Consider the following 18,030-nt stretch of genomic DNA (forward strand, 5'->3'; position numbering starts at 1 on the left):
AAGATTAGAAAAAATAAAGGGTAAATTTACCGCGAGCACAAGATGAGACGTTTGATTCACAGCAACAGTACAAATCCCTTTCATATATTGATTGAAGACCAATATAACATACCTAACAGACTTGGTCTACTTCCGTGAGAGAACTGGAAGTTATTGAAATCTAAGATTTGACAACTTTCATAGGGAAGCAGCAGTGGCAGCTCAATTACTTGGTGCAGCTGTTCTGGGGAAATTCATGGTGGTTGCAGTGTCTAACATGAATTTAGTTGATCTTGTAGTCACAAGGTATGCACGAGACAAAAACTTTCATTTTCGTTTAATTTTCTGGATTGTCATTTTATTCATGTCAATTCTGCTAGTCGTTTGACACTTCAAATCACAGAGAAGTAGAAAGAGAATGAAATTCTGATTAGCATGAGAAAATGTTGGGATTTTCCCTAACCAGTCAACTTATGATCATTTGCCAGGAATCATCTAAGCAGCTGCTATAATCATCACTTCGCTATGCAGCATGATCTTCTAAGAGAGCTAGCTATCCATCAAAGTGACTTGGAACCAATGGAGCAGAGAAAAAGACAAGTTCTGGAGATCTGTGCAAACAACGTCCCTGACTGGTGGATGGAACAGAAGCTGCCAAGCATTAGTAGCCGCCTCTTGTCCATCTCCACAGGTTATCATTTCCGTCTCTTGAACAAATAGCAGTAGTTTAACTTCTGCGCAACTGCATTTTCACACCTTATGGAATAAATATCATTTGCAGATGACAACATCTCATCAAGTTGTTGCTCCATGCAAGCTCCTGAAGTTGAGGTTATGATCCTTAATTGTCGAACATGAACCGTGGTTATTTTGCTACAGAATTTAGTAATTTCTCACTTCTTACTTCTGTACCCAACCTGAAGAGAATCAGATTGGAGCAGGTTTCAATTCCTTCCTTTGCCTTCACAAATATGAAGTTTGAGAATCTACAAAAGCTATCTTTGTTTACGTGCAACATCGGTCAAGCTTTTAGCACCTCTACCATCCAGGTTTCAGAAGCATTGCCAAAGTTAGAGGAAATAAACATTGACTACAGCAATGATCTGATAGAATTGCCTGCTCAGATCTTTCATCTTATCAAGCTAAAGAAAATCAGCATTACCAATTGTCACAAGTTGATTGCATTGCCTAAGCCTAGAGAAATTGGCAAGCTAGTTAATTTGGAAATTCCAGGACTTGGTTCCTGTATAGAATTGCTAGAGATGCCATACACAATTGGGGGCCTCCATAGGTTGAGGATTCTTGACATATCGGAGTGTTTAGAAACTAAAAGATTACCAGAAGAGATCGGAGAGGTGCAAAACTTGAGCACGCTACACATGATTGGCTGCTCGGACTGTTATGAGTTGCCATCATCAATCTTTAATCTTAAACATTTGGAGGAAGTCGAACGCGATGAAGAACCAGCCGGTTTATGGGAATCTGTTAAGCATGTGCTCAAGAATTTGAGAATTAAGGTGCATAAAGAAGACGTCAACTTAAACTGGCTTGACAACCATCGTTTTTTACCTCCTCTTCTTCAGAAACGATATTAAACATTTTGTTTTTTCATTCTTTTGTAATAACGTTCACCTGTTTCCTCATTAGATGAAAATATAAAGAAGATTGCATTTTGTTTTCTTAACTGGATTTGGTGTGTGCAATTTCAGAGTGCGAAGCAGTGACATTACCATGAATAAAGAAGAAGGCAGCAATTTCCTGGATCAAAAACATTATACCAAGCACTAATTCTCCTAGGGGTTTTACTGTCTCTCAAGACACATAACACTGTCTAATATTATAATAGTTTCATGAATTTTTTTACCTTGGTTATTTTATTTTATTTTTGCCTTGGCTTCGGGGGTGGGATTGTCTTTTTACTGCAACATAAATATCTTTTAAAGATTATGCGGGGTTATTTTAATAATTGAATTTCTAAATATACAATAAAATTATTAATGTAACCTTTTAATAAAATAATCAAATATCTTTTGCACAATGATGTTTTTGTATTTTTAAATTTTATAGAACAATTAAATTAGTACATTACCTTGACAATTTGAATTTTTTAGCTTTGGTTTCAGGGGTTTAGTTCTAATTTCATCATTCTAATTTCAAAGGTTGTGACTTGTAAGTGTTTAAAGATTTAGCTATGTTTAAGATATTTATCCAGATTTACTTTGTTTCTACAAATGTTTTTCAATTTATTGTCTTTTTAAAAAATGTTTACAAATCATACAAGATGGGCAATTTACAAATGTTTTTCAATTTTTAAACTCAATCCAAACATTTGAGTTGTTTGATAATTTAAATAGGCTCAAATGTTTTTTTTTTATTGTTTTTTTTATGTTGATTTATTTACTATTGTTGGTTTTTTCATAAATACTTTAATTATCTATTTAATCAATGACTAGGGACTTGATTTTTCTTTTTTAACACATCACTTTTTTTACATAAAAAAAAAAAAAAAAAATTCAGCCGATGGCGAGATATTATACTCTGTTGCAACAGAGTACTACAAGCGCCAGGGGCATCAAACTCTAAACAACTAGAAGTTCCAAGTCAAGGAGAAACATAACCAAGACAACTCTGAAAACCCAGACCATAGGAGATGAATTTACAAAGTTAAGAAGCTCAGGAAATTTTTCTTAGAAATGTTTAAAGGAGCCAGTGACCTTTTAGGAATCCTTCAAATTACAGTTGATGAAACTATGGACAGAGAAGGTTGCAGCCAGATTAGACATGGCGGGATATATATCACAGTGCCTGCTTCATGTTTTCATTGAAGATTTGCTTAACCTTGAACAAAAAGCAATGGTGATTCTACAGAAAAAGCATTGCCTACCAAGCATCTCATACTCTGTTTCCTCTCCTTTTCCATAGTCTTTCCTGCTTTCCCTTTTGACTGGAAGATTAGAACACAACAGCATCAACTGCCCATCTTGTGTGATTTCGTGTCTGATTTGCTTTGTCCAGCTACAAATAACTGAGCCACTAGCCACCTAGAGCAATCAAGTCAATGTCAATGAGAAGAAGACACGAAGTTTCCTTCACGCTTCGCGGCAAGGGACAACCAATTCTATCTTCCTATTAACGTACATGCAAGACCAAGACCAAGATCCACCCCTGTCATATTGTCTCTGCTTACCTTTGCATCTAAATAAAACTCTGAGGACATAAAATTAAAACTTGCCTACTTGATTAACAGAGCTGCCATTAGAGCAGCGCCCAGAGAGCTGCAAGAAGCATTGCATGCAGAAAACAAAACCCTTGTGTTCAATTCCAAATTGAAGCAAATGGAAGACGTTCTACAACTTTCTAATTTTACAAGACATGGAAAAGTTAAATAAAGAATTCGATCCTAGAAAAGAAGAGACAGAAGAAATAATGGAAGTAATCATTCCAATGGAAACGCCTGCTGAATGTTGCCAAGCAGTTTCTTTGTTGCAATCCAGTTTCCACTAAAACATTCTTCTCAGATCCAGTGTTGACTCGGTTTACCCGATCATGTCCAGCACGCCTTTTTATATTATTATTTTTTTTTCAAGATTTTATAAGCACGCCCACGCAAACTCTTTATGCAAATAATTTCTTTACAGATACAAGAGTTTTTCTAGCATAGCAAACACTATTTTCTGTATCAATGATATTTTCTATCAATAACATTTTCACCAATAACTTGTTAACTTGCATGGTGCTATGAATTTCTCTACGAATGATAATATATGTTCTCCATAAGAAAAAATTGAAGGCATATTCCCTAAGAAAAGAATTGCCGAGAAATTACACAATCTTTTATTCCATTCTTCTTTTCCTTTTTCTTCCCTTGTTTATCATGCAGTGTAAGCACAAACAGCCTAACTTGTCTAGCTTAATAGCTACGCCATATAATAAAGTATGGAGGTCAATTTCAACGAGAATAAGGCATGAAATTTCCTTGACAGCTTCTGCTATTCCGTTATTAATTTGTAAGTTGCAAGACCAAGATACATTTGTCATTTATTTTTTCTGTCTTCGTCCACCTTTGCATTTGCATCTTACAAAACTCAACATTGAGAGCACTTGAGGTTCTTGAAAAAATAAAAATAAAAATTGTCTGTGCTGTAAAGAAACAGTGAATATGGCAGCTGAATTGCTTGGCGGAAATGCTATTGGAGCAGTGTTCGGAGGGCTGGTAAAAGTAATTGAGAATGTGACAAAAAAAGCCCTCGTGTTCAAGACCAAATTGAAGCAAATACAAGAAACTCTAGAATCCAACTCTCCAATTTTAAATGAAATCAAACAGTTGGATGAAAGATTGGATCGTAGAAATGAACAGATTGAAAAAATAATGGAAGTGATCAGGAATGGCGAGACGCTCGTTCTTGAATGCTCAAAAATCCGTTGGTATCATTGTTGGAGAAGGCCAAAATACACAGACAAGCTAATCGAGTTAGAAAGATCAATCAACCAATTCTTTCAGACTGTTATGCCAGCGCAAATAGCAAGAGGCAACAGAGAAATTCTGGTGGAGGTAAGAAGCCGCAAGGGTCCAGGTTCAAACGGAACGATTGACGGACTTAATGTCTCATGTGCAGTCCCAGAGTCTCTGGTGAATCCTGTTGGATTACAGGTGGCGATGGGAGAATTGAAGATGAAGCTGTTTAAGGATGGGGTGTCAATTGTTGTACTGTCTGCTCCTCCAGGCTGCGGAAAAACAACATTGGCAAGACTACTTTGTCATGACAAAGAAGTTGAAGGTATCGATTCAAAATATTCTGATGTGATCATGTGAATGTTTTCCTTTTTATCTAAGAATTTCTGCAAGTTCTTATTAGCAAGTCTCTGATATAGTTATGGGTCTTTGGACAGAAAAATTCAAGGATAACATTTTTTATGTTACTGTGTCGAAAAACACCAACATGGAAGGCATTGTAAGGGCACTATTCCATCATAAAGGTCAAAAGCCCCCAAGTGATTTTCGAAGTGATGAAGATGTAGTCTACCGGTTGGAGCAATTTTTGAACAGCATGGGACCAAGTCCAATATTGTTGGTCCTGGATGATGTTTGGCCTGAATCAGAGTCGTTTCTTGAAAAGTTTATGTTCCAAATCAAAGATTACAAGATTTTGGTAACATCAAGATCTGTATTTCGAAGATTTGGTTCTACATATGAATTAAAACCATTGAAGTATGAAGATTCGTTGACTCTTTTCAGAAGCTCCGCATTCCTACCTCATCAGAGCCAGGACATTCCAGATAACAATGTTGTCAGCAAGGTGCCACTTTTTACCTTTGAGAAACAATATGTGTGTTACAAATAACTTATTTCCTAGAGACTTCAGCTGTTGTTGAATCCCTAACTACCACCAAAAAGTGAAATATTCATTTTTTTGCAGATTGTGAAAGGCTGCAAGGGGTTCCCACTGGCCCTTAAAGTGGTTGGCAGATCACTCCGTGGAGAGCCTGAAGAAATTTGGAAGACTAGAGCAATGGAGTTGTCTAAAGTTGGTTCTATTTTTGAATACTCTGACCTGCGCAATTCTCTCCAGAAAAGTTTGGATGCCTTAGATAACAAGGTTATCTTGAAGGAGTGCTTCATAGACCTATGTTCATTTCCAGAAGATCAAAGGATTCCTGTTAATGCCCTTGTTGATATGTGGATGGAATTGTACAATCTAGATGAAGAAGCATATGCTGTCGCCAAACTCCAGGAACTCTGCAACCGGAATCTAGTTGATCTTGTAGTCACAGGGTATGCTGCCGTGCCGACTGGCTCTCTTCTTCTTCTTCTTCTTCAGACTTCAAGTGACTAAATATATTTTGTCATTTGATTTTTCTTTAACACAATTTCAAGCAAGCTGTTTATGGTTCTTAATGTTTAATTGTAATCTATCTGATGGAGTTGCCTCTCTAGTTCCTATATCCGTCCTTGTATAGAAAGCATGTATTATATATGTCTTTGTACGTGAAAATTCTGTAGTATATTCCCTAAGCAAATTTTTTTTTTCTTCTTTCTTCAGGAACGTTGCTAGTGGCTGCTACAATCAGCAGTTCGCCATGCAACATGACCTTCTTAGAGAGCTAGCCATCTGTCAGGGCGACTCAGAGTCCATTGAGCGGAGAAAAAGACTAATTCTGGAGATAAGTGCAAATAATGTTCCTGCCTGGTGGATGGAACAGAAGCAGCCAACCATTAGTTGCCGCCTCTTGTCTATCTCCACAGGTAGTTCATGTCTCTTTACTTTCACACAATCCCTCGTGCACCTGCACATGAGGTATAGTTCAATTTATTTATCTTCTTTTGATATGTCCTTTTGCATCATATGAAAGTGGGACATGTTTCGCAGATGAAAAGTTCTCGTCAAGTTGGTGCTTCATACAAGCACCTGAAGTTGAGGTTTTGGTTCTTAATGTTCGATCAAAGAACCACACCTTACCAGAGTTCATAAAGAAAATGGAGAAGCTGAAAGTTTTGATGGTCAAGAACTACGGTTTCTTCCCAACTGAATTAAATAATTTCCTACTTCTTGGCTCCGCAACCAACTTGAAGAGAATCAGACTGGAGCATGTTTCAATCCCTCCCTTTGCCTTCACCTCTGTGAAGTTAGAGATTCTACAAAAGCTAACCTTGTATATGTGCAACATTAGTCAAGCTTTTAGTACCTCAACCATCCTGCTTTCAGAAGCATTGCCAAATATAATGGAAATCAACATTGAGTACAGCAATGATCTGATACAATTGCCGGTTGAGATCTGTCTTCTTACCAAGCTAAAGAAACTCAGCATCATCAATTGTCATAAGCTGGTTGCATTGCCTAAAGAAATCGGAAAGTTGGTTAATTTAGAGGATCTAAGGCTTGGTTCCTGTATTGAATTGTTGGAGTTACCGAACACAATCGGGGGTCTCTGTAACTTGAGTGTTCTTGACATATCAGAGTGTTTAGAAATTGAAAGATTACCCGAAGAGATCGGCGAGCTGCAAAATCTAAGGCAGCTCCTTATGATGGGCTGCTCGAGCAACTGTGAGTTGCCACAATCAATCGTGAACCTTGAGCATTTGGAGGAAGTCGTCTGTGATGAAGAAGCAGCCATTTTGTGGAAACCAATTATGTTTGTTTGCGAGAATTTGAGGGTTAAGGTTCAGAAAGAAGAAGTCAACTTAAACTGGCTTTACAATCATCGTTTATGACCGACTTTTGTTCTGAAAATGTTGTTGTTCTGCCTTTATTTTTAATTCCTTCGTAAAACCCTTCATCGTTTGTGAATTTTAAATTTTCTATTCTATTGCCATAGCTGGATTTGTTGGGTGGAAGCAGGGAGATTACCCTGAGTAGAAGAAAAGAAGCTGAAATATCCTGGATCAAGTGATTGTATTCTGCAACAGGGACGAATTTCATAAAAATGTTGCCTGACTTGTTTTGTCTGGTTACATGGTGACCATATCATTCATTCTGGGTAATACTGCTGATGGATAATATAACAGTTAGATAGAGGTTAGTATCTCATTTCCAGGTAAAGGAAATAAAAAATTATGATAACTCTGTCATGACTTAGACCATTGAAGAAGAAACAGGAAGTTATAAGATATATGTAGTCAGAGAAGAGAACTCTGGCACCAACGACTTCGACAAACCCTGTCTAAATATGCCAGAAGAGTTAAAGCCTAGTGTCTAAATTGAGTGCTGGAAAATGTTGATCTCTCATGAGACTTGAGGAACAATCAACGAAGGGATAGAACAAGGCATTTCAGGACTTCCAGGCACCTTTCATTTAGAGTAAACAAACGGATAATATGCCATAGCACAACAGACAAAATACAGGGACAGTCGCAAAACTGAACAATGAACAGACTAGTTCGATCGGACGGCAGAGGGTGGACAAACCCTGACATCCAGAATTTGTACCAGTTTCCACCCTACACGAATCAGATCAAATCCCTCCGGTCACAGTGGTATGAAAGCTTATAATATGAACATGAGACGTAAAGAAGCATAGATTGAACTTTCCCATGCTGTTGCCTATTCTACAACACGTTTCCTTTGAATTTGAACTCCATACATCCATGTGCTCCATGGACAACATCTTGCAAAGGCATGCCTCAAGTACAACTGCATAATGATTGGATTACAATGCAGAAACTATCTCCCCTCTGCTGTCAATATCAAGCTCGGATTCATAATCTAAGTCCATGTCCAGATTGTCCAACATTCATCTACTAAGACCATGGGCTGATCAGACTCTTCAAAATGGCTGCCCATTGTCTTTTCATCCTCTAGGTCTGTGGGAAGATTCTTCAGAAACCACTCATGATTCCTGATTTCAGGAATGGTAATCCTGTGTTGCGTGTAAACATCCAAAAGCAGGAGTATTACCAGAAGATCAAACAAACTTCAGTTCTACAAGTTTAATTCATCATAAATATATCATGCTTTGAATGATTTTTAAAACAATTTGAAGTATCCAACAAATCGAAAAGGAAAAGAAAAGCAATCACTCACATTTGCAGAAATCCTTGAACTCAGGTGGCAACATTCTGGGTGTTATCTGAATGGAGTCCGGGATAGAACACTAGACATTAAGAATTCTCTGCGCAGAATCAACAAAATGTTCTTTCATAAAAGTAAATTGAATAACATTTGCGAGTTTAGCAAGTAACAGCAGGATCCATTTGGTGACTGTATTGTCTTCCCAAAGTCTTTAGGTTCATCAGGATCCTCAACGGGATATGATCCAACCAGAATCGCATGTACGGTTACACCACACGACCAAACATCTGCAACCTGGTATTGCAGAACATCAAAACGGCGACTTGTTTTGCCATAAATGCAGCTGAACTGCATGTATGTGTGCGTGAAGAAAAGAAAAAGGAGTAGAGAGGTACAGAGAGAGATTTACAAGCTTGCCTACACAGGCTTAAAGCTCAAAGCATGGAGCACCATGGTAAAACTGTGTCCTCCTCATATGAACACATGTTCATCTAAAGCAAAATCAAGATGCGGAAAACACAGCTCAAGTTAAAGCACGAGGCACTGAAAACACAGCTATATCATCTTTACATAATTACAAATAAATTAATGGTTTTTGACCTTTGATCAACCATTGTTTCAAGGTAACTGTATTTACCATACACTAAGAGTCTAAGACCATCCACTAGCCAATAGTCAGTGCCATCCAAGCGGCGCAGAATCAAATCCCTTTGACAACTTCAATACCTTGTTAAGTAACCAAAGATAATGATTGAATTAAAGCAAAGAAAAATCATTTATCTAATTATAGATCATTTATCTAATTGCTAGATGCCAAAAAAAAAAAAAAAACAAAGACATACTGATTGAATTAAAGCATGCCCAAGTCAAGCAAAGATAATGATTCGAAAAATCAAAAATCAAGTTTGACTTGAAATAATCATTTATCTAATTATATGTAAGAATCTTAAATATATAAATAAAGTGGCAAAGTCAATTAATCTTTGATAAATTAATATAAAATTTTTATCTTTGTAAAGAAAAATTGTTTTGCCATAAACAAATAAAAAAATTTCACTTTAATTCTTTAACTTACTCCTGAAATTTGTAGCTCAAAAAAATATAATACAATCTCCTCTAACTAACCTTAATAGAATATTTTTGAGTTGCAAATTAATGGACCTAAATTAGTAATTAATTAATATAAATTCAATAATAAAATAAAATCCTAAATAATGTATAATAAACCAAAATAAATATAAATTAAAAATAATTATTTAACATTAAATAAATAAAATAATAAAAATAAAGTTTTCATTCTAAAAATTTTAGTACAACTTGAATTTTTAAATTTTACACTTTTTTAATAGATTTAAATTTTAACTTCAAACACTTTATTATCTCTTATATGAATGAGTTACTAAAGCTACCATCTAGCAAAAGGCCAACCTAGCACCACCAACTGCTAATTGTTGATGTTATTAGCTTTATTCATGACATGGCTTGGCATTATTAAGGACAACCCCACGTGGATTAGCTTTCTTAATTTTGTAATTTTTGTGCCTAAATCATCATCAAATTATTATTATTATTACTATTATTTATTAATATGAATATTTGAATCAGTTTGTATATATTTTAATTAATTTCACGAGTTTTAAAATTAACAATTATACATATTTTTAATAATTATTATATTAGTAATTACAGAATTTGAATATGAGAGCATAGATATTATTATTATTGTTGTTATTATTTATTGCCTAAAGGTCGAGCAATCTTTCGTTTAAGCACCAACGACTTCTGACATGCATCACGCACGTCAACGATTTGGGGTGGTTTTTAGTATGATTGTTAGAGGGATCGTAGCTGGTGGTACGTAGTGTTATAACTATATATCTCATGCTGAATGGTGGTGAAGAAAAATAAGATTAATTTGGTTTGATTTTTAGAAAAAAAAAATATTTTCTTAATTATAGTACTAACCTTGGTTTCTCTTGTTAACTTTATTTAATTCTTTTTTTAATTTTTAATTTTAATATTGTTTTATTCTTTTTACTAATTTATGAATTTCGTAAAAAATGAAATATTTGTGTCTAATTAATCTATTTAGAAACTAATATTCAAACTAAGGATAAAATTTGGAAAAAAAAATGATATAAATGAGAAAAACACCTAAAAAATATTCAATTGATTGATTTTTTATAATACAAACTCTTTAATAGAAAAAATAAATGAATATAAGGACTCAAATGAAAAAATAAACAACTACAAGGACTCAAATAAAAAAAAATCACTAAAACAAAAACCAATTTTGTAATTAATAACTCTCATGAAATGCTTGATAACGAGACTCATTTTTTATAACTACTATTCTCTGAATTTATTTTAAAGTATGATTGTGGTTGTATTTAAAAATATTTTTTATTTAAAAATATATCAAAATTTTATGCATTCTCTTGTGCATTTGAAATACCAAACAAGTGACTCTCTCCAGTCTTCGTCATTTTTTTAGTATTTTTCAAGGCAGCTGCTGTGCATGCTTACAAGTTTTTGTAGAAACATGGTGGTTTTAGCAAGTTATGTAGCCTGTCTCCTCAGCTTCAAGAATTCCTTGTGGGTGCCTCAAATGGCCAGGACAGAGGAACACCTTAAAAGTTAGGGGAAAGTTATTTTAATTTCCCATCTTATAATCTGGTATGGGGGATTATCATTAGTGTGAACTTTTTAAGTTTTTTCTGGTTTATCAAGCAACTTTGGACCCACGCAAGGGAGAAGAATTTGCAAGATCCGAGTGATAGACGGAATATAAATTGTGACAAGCCATTGCAGGCTCTTTTCGGTGTAGATTCCATCAAAATGTTTCAAATGAGTTATGCGTAAATCAACGGGGACTTTGGACACATTTACATGATTCCTGAACATCATAATCTTTGTTAATCTTATGGCGATAACATCTCAGAGAAAGGTGAGCCAAACGGGAAAAAGAGAAGCATAAGGGAGTAAATTCAGGCTTTCTTGCCCCACTTCAACACTCATATGCTTTAATAAAGCTCCTTGGTACTGGAAAAAGTTCATTATCACGATCTGATGTTGTCAAGAGAATTTGGGAATGCATAAAGCAAAACAATCTCCAGGTGTTTGGTTAATGTGCTCAGTGAAATCTTATGTCATAGTTTCATAGTTGTTGGTGGCGTGTGCTAATAAGGGAAGAAAAGCCCTGTGTTTTCAAACACCTGCTGCACAGGTATAACGTAACCATTAAAGATGATTCCAGCTGCCAGAACTGATGTGAATCACACCATTCATGCTCGTTTAAATCCATCTCTGGGGATGCAGACAGGATTGCTAGGCATTGCAAAACAAAATGGGATATAATCTGAAAAAGATGGAGTCGTGGTAACTGGAGAAATGAGAAGGTTTTACCGAGGAAATCATTAGATTGATAAGGGCAGCCCAGATGGTGTGCACTTAAAGTTGGACCTTGACTTTTCTGCAGAGCAAATAGGAACAAGTTGAGAAGATAAGATCGAGAGAGTCAATTAGCATGTCAGCAGTGTCATTTCCACTGTTTTGACCATCTATATAACCTTATCAGGGGCCACTGCGTCTATAATGGACTTCTTGATGGTGATAATGTAGTATCGTGCCCACTTTTCCCATTCCTAATTATTCTTAAGGATAACTCTGCATGATTTTCCATCGTGTTCAGGTTTCACACCTTCTTCAAGTATGGCTCCACCTCTGTTTGCAGTGGCTTGCGAATTGGATGGAATATATGTGAAAGAAAGCATTACCATTAGAATTCATGGCATCGTGGCTTGATCTTGTAGTTACTATGAAGACGAACTACTGGATAAAGAAACATGGACATGGTGCTGTTTTATGATCTTTCGAGATTGATTTCGAACTGTAACTAAACTGTGCCTCAAACCATTTTCTGTGTGATTGAAGGATCCATCTGACAAGAGGAGAATACCATGTGATGTGAAGCTGAAAGAACTCTTTGACATTGACTGCTCCAAAACTCTTTTCCGTTCATTCTGTGAAGGCCTAACAGTGAGTTGCTCGTGATTAATTTACAGGCAACAAGGTCCACCAACAGTTACATGTATTTGCCTGTTTATAGGCTCAATAAGAACACCATTTTCAAGTTTTCAGGTTGCAGTTGTGGATTTGTTGTTTGTTTTCTGGAGGTGGGGTGGCAGGATTCAGCAGCATTTTCGAATTTAGAATTCCTTCTGGTCTGATACGGTTGAGCCCTCTGAGACTTCATGGCATCTTTCTTAGGCTATAGTGAGTATTATATATTATTAAGGAGTTCCTGCCACCATTGATAGCAATAGACATCTCAAATAGGGGAAGAATTTTCCCCCTTTTTTTAAGTAAATTTTCTGGATGGCCATTAACCTCGGTTCTTCTGATGAAACTGGGGTAGATTAAATCTCTTTTGGTAGGTTAAATTTTTTAAAAAAATATATTATTTTAATATATATATTTTTAGATAAAAAATACTTTAAAAAACAACAACTATCACACTTTTCAAACATCCTTAAAATTCCTCATAAGATAATTAAAAACTAACCTGCTATTAGTGTATCACCTATGATTAATGTAAAAAAATAATATTTAGATGGTTAGAAACTTTTTATTATTATTATTAAACTCGGTAGAGCAATTTAAACTTAAATAATCTCATTTTGCTACTTTAGTTAATTTGAATTTTAAATTAAATTACTGAAAGTTGTCTATGACTTTATGTTAACATGTGGAATCTAACTTCGAAATAATATTCACAAAATTGATTAATTTATGGCATAAGAGATAGCATCCATCGTTTTATTTATTTATTTTTAATTATTGCAAGAATAATTAAAAAAAAAATTGTTCTTTATACATAGAGAAAAGTGTGTAAAACAAAAGGTTATAATGTGTATCCAAACTTGCCAAACATAAAGTTTTCGAAAAGATACTACCAATTAGAAATGTAGTTTAACTTGTGTTTTTAAAAAATTTTAAAAAATATATTTTTATTAAAATTAATTTTTTTATATTTTTGAATTATTTTGATGTGTTAATCTAAAAAAATATTTTTTGTAAAATAAAAAAATATATTATTTTGATATATTTTTAAATAAAAAGTACTTTCAATCGTAATTACAATCTCAGGATAAAATAAATATATTTTTTATATAATTTTAAAATATTTTTTTATATTTTTAAAATAAAAAATATTATCTCAAGATCAATACAATACTTCTGTGTGTGTGTTTTAAAGGAGTTTTTGAAAAATTTTCATTAAATTACAATCTTGCAATCAATCTTTAGTTACAGGCTGTAGATTTAAAGCGCGCCACATGTCGGTAAAGCAATAGAGAATGCTTAGTTAGCTAGTAGAGTTCCTCCAGAAGCCACACGGCCAAAAGGATTGATTATGTTTATTATTTTTATATATAAATTATATTAAAATAATATTTTTAATTTTTAAAAATTAATTTTTTATATGATAATAATTTTAAAATATTAAAAATAAAAAACACGAATGAAACTATATTCTCAAACACGCCGAAAAGAGCACAGAGCCGGTGGTTGCAAGTGATTGTCATCTTGCATGAAAAGGCATCCACTTCGTTGTCGTTTAAGCAAAATAATGAAAAACAATTCCAAAAATCTAAAAAGAAAAGGAATCTTATCAGCAATGAAGATAAAGGAAGAGCCGATGCGTACGAAGCATTGCAAGTCCTTCCAATTTACTGATTTATATCACATGTTGTAAACGCTTAGGATACGTGTCGGTTGCATCAGCAAGAGAATATTGATACAGAGGGATCGAGAAATCAACGGCTTGTCCTTTAATGTTTCCCTGTGTCATCCTTGGGCAAGCTGTGACGGACAGAAGAGGGTCACCGCTCATCAAAAGTTGATTGCAACGTGGCGCTGTTTGGCTGGTGGTTACAACCGACTGTACAAAACAAATCAGGGCCATGCCTGCCATGTTTACACTTGGGTGCGCTTTGCGCAGAGAATCTTCACACGACTAACATAACTTATTTATGCGATTTTTCTCTCTCTTTTTGACTATTATCTCTTCAGTGGGCCCTTTGAGTTTTTCCCGGGGTTATTTCTTTTTCTTTTTTTATATATGCATGTATTTAGCCTAAACTTTTAAAATTTTAAAATTAATAACTATATAAATTTTTAATGATCTTAAAAAAATCTCAAATTCATAAAAAACAAATCAAAAACCTAACTAATTAAATTACTTCTCATTAAAGCATTTCTTTTTAATCCTATAATGTGTTTTTGTGGAAGGGATGAGTAGAAATTGATAAAAAAAATTATAAATAAATTTTTTATTATTTTTTTATGGGTTTGAATGTAATTTTCTTTTATAACCTATTTTTTAAAAATGGATATATAAAATAAATGTAGATAATTATTACGGTGGAGCCTCTAGAAAAAAATCAACGAGGGATTTTTAAGATATGAATTCTCTTGTGTTTTTGGATGAGGGGAGATGAGACCAACTACATGGGGGCAATACTGACATTGTGCTTTGAGATGCGACGTGATTGACAATATTGACACGGTTGTCTGTCTCTTAACACTTTTTGACATTCTTATCGAAGTTTGTAAATGATGATGGCTTTGGTGAGGTAACGCTTGAACTTTAATGTGGTAAAACAGCGTAAGAGATATGTGAAATTCGTGTTTTTCTTGTTTTATGAAAAAAAAAAAATAACGAAAAGAAAGAACAATTTGTCGTGAAAATGCTAGTTGGAGCATATTATTCGCATTTCATTTTATAAGGGTGTATTTGGAAACGTAGATGAAAGATGTTTTTGAAAAATTTTGAATTTTTTTATTTTAAAATAGTATTTTTTTTTTAATCGTTTTGATACATTAATATTAAAAAATTTTTTTAAAAATATATATTTTTTAATAAATTTTCAAACACAAAAAATTTTTAAAAAATAATATTTATCACATTTTATTACAATCACATAAAGTATGTTTGATTTTGTTCAATGAAAAAAACATAAAAATCATTATTTGTTGTCCAAAGTCTTGAAAGCCAAATAAATTGGTTTTCAAAACTGATAATAATGATTGGATAATGATTATAGAGGTTTTTTTTACAGCAAAAATTCAATATGTGACAAAATTAATCTTAGAAAAACTCTAAATTATTGAATGAGTGATTTATAATACTTACTTAATAAACCTAGTTATAAGGTTATTGTAAAAGAAAAGAAAAGGAAAAAAACAACAAAACCGTAAATATGGTGTTTTTCTTTTCTTGTAATTGTTTATACAATCAATAGGACATAGAATAGTTCTTTGTTCTGCTTGTTAATTATTTCCTCTCTTTTTTTTTAACTTTAAACGAAAAAATTAGAACTTGATTTTTTTCAAGAAAATATTAATATTAATTAAGCTACAAATCCTTGACTATTTGATAGATTATTATTAGATGATTCTACCCATCTCCTTTTTGTTGGAATTTACTTACTATTTTGAAGCAAGTTTCAACTTACATTATGTTAAAATATAATTTTTTATTTTAAATTATTTTTTATATATTCTTACATGATTGTAATGTGTTGCTGTTAAAAATAAATAAATAAATATATATATATGTATTATTTTAATATTTTTACAAAAAAAAAAAACACTTTAAATAATAATTATTATTATATTTTGAAACACTATCTCTTCCTAACAATCATGCCCATGGTTTAGGGTTGAAAACTTAAAAAAAAAAAAAAATTATAATGTTTAGGTCTTTATGATGTACGGGGGGGTTCGGATAAGCATGATGAATGTGTAGTGACTCAAACTTTATACACAGGATTCTTCCGTATTTTAATTTCATTTATGACATCCGCATTATACTCATAAATCATAAGATTTTGATAATATATATATTGTAAATTACTAGTATAGTCATTTAGAGTACTAAAAGTATCATATTTCAATATCTATTAGTCTTGTTATGCAATAATACTAAAAATTATTTTAAATAGTGTTTGAAATTATAAAAATTATTTTAATTAGTATTTGAAATTATAAAAAAAAAATTATTTTTTTTACTTAAAAATATATTTAAAATAATATTTTATTTTATTTTATTTTTTAAATTTAATTTTTAACATTCGGAATACAAAAAGGATTTATTTTTTTAAAAAAAAATAATTTCAAATAAAAAAATAAAAATTTTCACTTTTTAAACATTTAAAGTTTTTTTTTTAAATCAAGAAAAATGTTCAATGTACTTTTTTTTAAAAAAAAAAAAAAAACATGGGATGCTCAATATATATAAGACAGGAACGAATATTTTATAATGATTTTTTCTTTACGTCACTTTTTAAGAAATCTCATAGGATCTGCAAAGTGGATTTTGATGAGATTTTCAAAAAAGTGGAAGAGGAAGAATTTTCATGTAACTCTTGGTTGCTAATGCTAGCAAGCAATCCATCATTACAAAGGTTATCGTTTGACAATAAAGGCTATAAAACCTTAGAAAAATGAAAATATATAATAATTATAATATTTTTTTCATCCACCACACATTAGATATATCATTTGTTTCTTTGAGAAAGCATTATACTATTAATTTTAAAAATCCATACATAATAATAATAATAATAATAAGTAAAACATGTAACTATCTAGTAGGTAAATCTACTAGTAAGAGCTTGTGACAAAAACATTTGTTTTTTATGCAGTTTTAGGTTTAAACTTTGTGGTCGCTAATATAATGATTATTGAAGACTTACATTGCCATTAACTTTAGAGCCTATAAAATTAATCAAGATGTGTACAAGCTAACCTGAATATCTATCTTAATAATAATTAAAAAAAAAAAAAGTAAATTGTATGTAATTTCTTTTAATAAAAGGAGAACTTTGAAAAACGTAAACAACAATAAATTTCTTACCTAAAGCGACTTTATGTCCTTTTTTTTTTTTTTTTCAAAGATACCTTACCCTCACCTCACCCCACCCAACAATAAAATCTTATAGAGCACACACCATACCAAAATAATTCCTTTTCATTTGCTAATAAATCTCCCTTTAACATATAGAAATGCTAATTAATTATTGACCACAAGTAGCCGCGTTTGAAGATTCTCAATTCCATAAATCACCAAACTCGTATCCACTCATCACCCTCTTTTTGCTTGTGGATATTGCTTCTATTCTTAGTGCAAAGGTTTTCAAACTTATCCTTGTAATTTTTAAATAGTTATTTGTGACTCTTGTTTTGTTTTTATATTTTAAAAATATTTTTAAAATAATTATATATTTTTAATTTTTTTTATTTAAAATTAATTTTTTTATATTTTTATATTATTTTAATATGTTAATGTAAAAAAACAATTTTAAAAAAAATTAAAAAAATTATTTTGATGTATTTATAAATAAATTTTTTTTTTGAAAAATAACTGTTATTAGAATATTAAATATGCTCTAAATTGACATTTGAAAGTCATATATATAAAAGCAACGTAGCCACCATGAATTTTCTTGTAGAACCTAAGCATTAGCGTTAACATTATCAT

General features: G+C 32.4%; 2 protein-coding genes across 2 annotated transcripts; both read left to right on the plus strand.

Moving 5' to 3' along the window:
• Positions 1–125: 125 nt before the first annotated feature.
• Positions 126–1,659, plus strand: LOC118047906 (uncharacterized). Its single transcript, XM_035057342.2, has 3 exons — positions 126–285; positions 468–670; positions 761–1,659. The coding sequence occupies exon 3, from the start codon at positions 834–836 to the stop codon at positions 1,572–1,574; it is 741 nt and encodes a 246-aa protein (XP_034913233.1). The 5' UTR covers positions 126–285; positions 468–670; positions 761–833; the 3' UTR covers positions 1,575–1,659.
• A 2,322-nt stretch (positions 1,660–3,981) lies between these two features.
• LOC118047908 (probable disease resistance protein At5g66900) lies at positions 3,982–7,292 on the plus strand. The gene is made up of 5 exons (XM_035057343.2): positions 3,982–4,757; positions 4,870–5,276; positions 5,397–5,752; positions 6,021–6,223; positions 6,348–7,292. Exons 1-5 carry the CDS (start codon positions 4,139–4,141, stop codon positions 7,187–7,189), a joined length of 2,427 nt encoding a protein of 808 aa, XP_034913234.1. The 5' UTR covers positions 3,982–4,138; the 3' UTR covers positions 7,190–7,292.
• The last annotated feature ends 10,738 nt before the right edge of the window (positions 7,293–18,030 follow it).

Source organism: Populus alba, chromosome 7, assembly GCF_005239225.2.
Source record: "Populus alba chromosome 7, ASM523922v2, whole genome shotgun sequence".
In the NCBI taxonomy this organism is placed as follows: domain Eukaryota; kingdom Viridiplantae; phylum Streptophyta; class Magnoliopsida; order Malpighiales; family Salicaceae; genus Populus; species Populus alba.

What these genes read in the sequence shown, in the direction of transcription:
- LOC118047906 (XM_035057342.2), top strand. Translation starts at nt 834, where the DNA reads ATGAACCGTGGTTATTTTGCTACAGAATTTAGTAATTTCTCACTTCTT.
- LOC118047908 (XM_035057343.2), top strand. Translation starts at nt 4,139, where the DNA reads ATGGCAGCTGAATTGCTTGGCGGAAATGCTATTGGAGCAGTGTTCGGA. An exon ending in ATAACAATGTTGTCAGCAAG is followed by an intron (nt 5,277 to 5,396) that starts GTGCCACTTTTT and finishes ATTTTTTTGCAG; the next exon opens with ATTGTGAAAGGCTGCAAGGG. An exon ending in CCTCTTGTCTATCTCCACAG is followed by an intron (nt 6,224 to 6,347) that starts GTAGTTCATGTC and finishes CATGTTTCGCAG; the next exon opens with ATGAAAAGTTCTCGTCAAGT.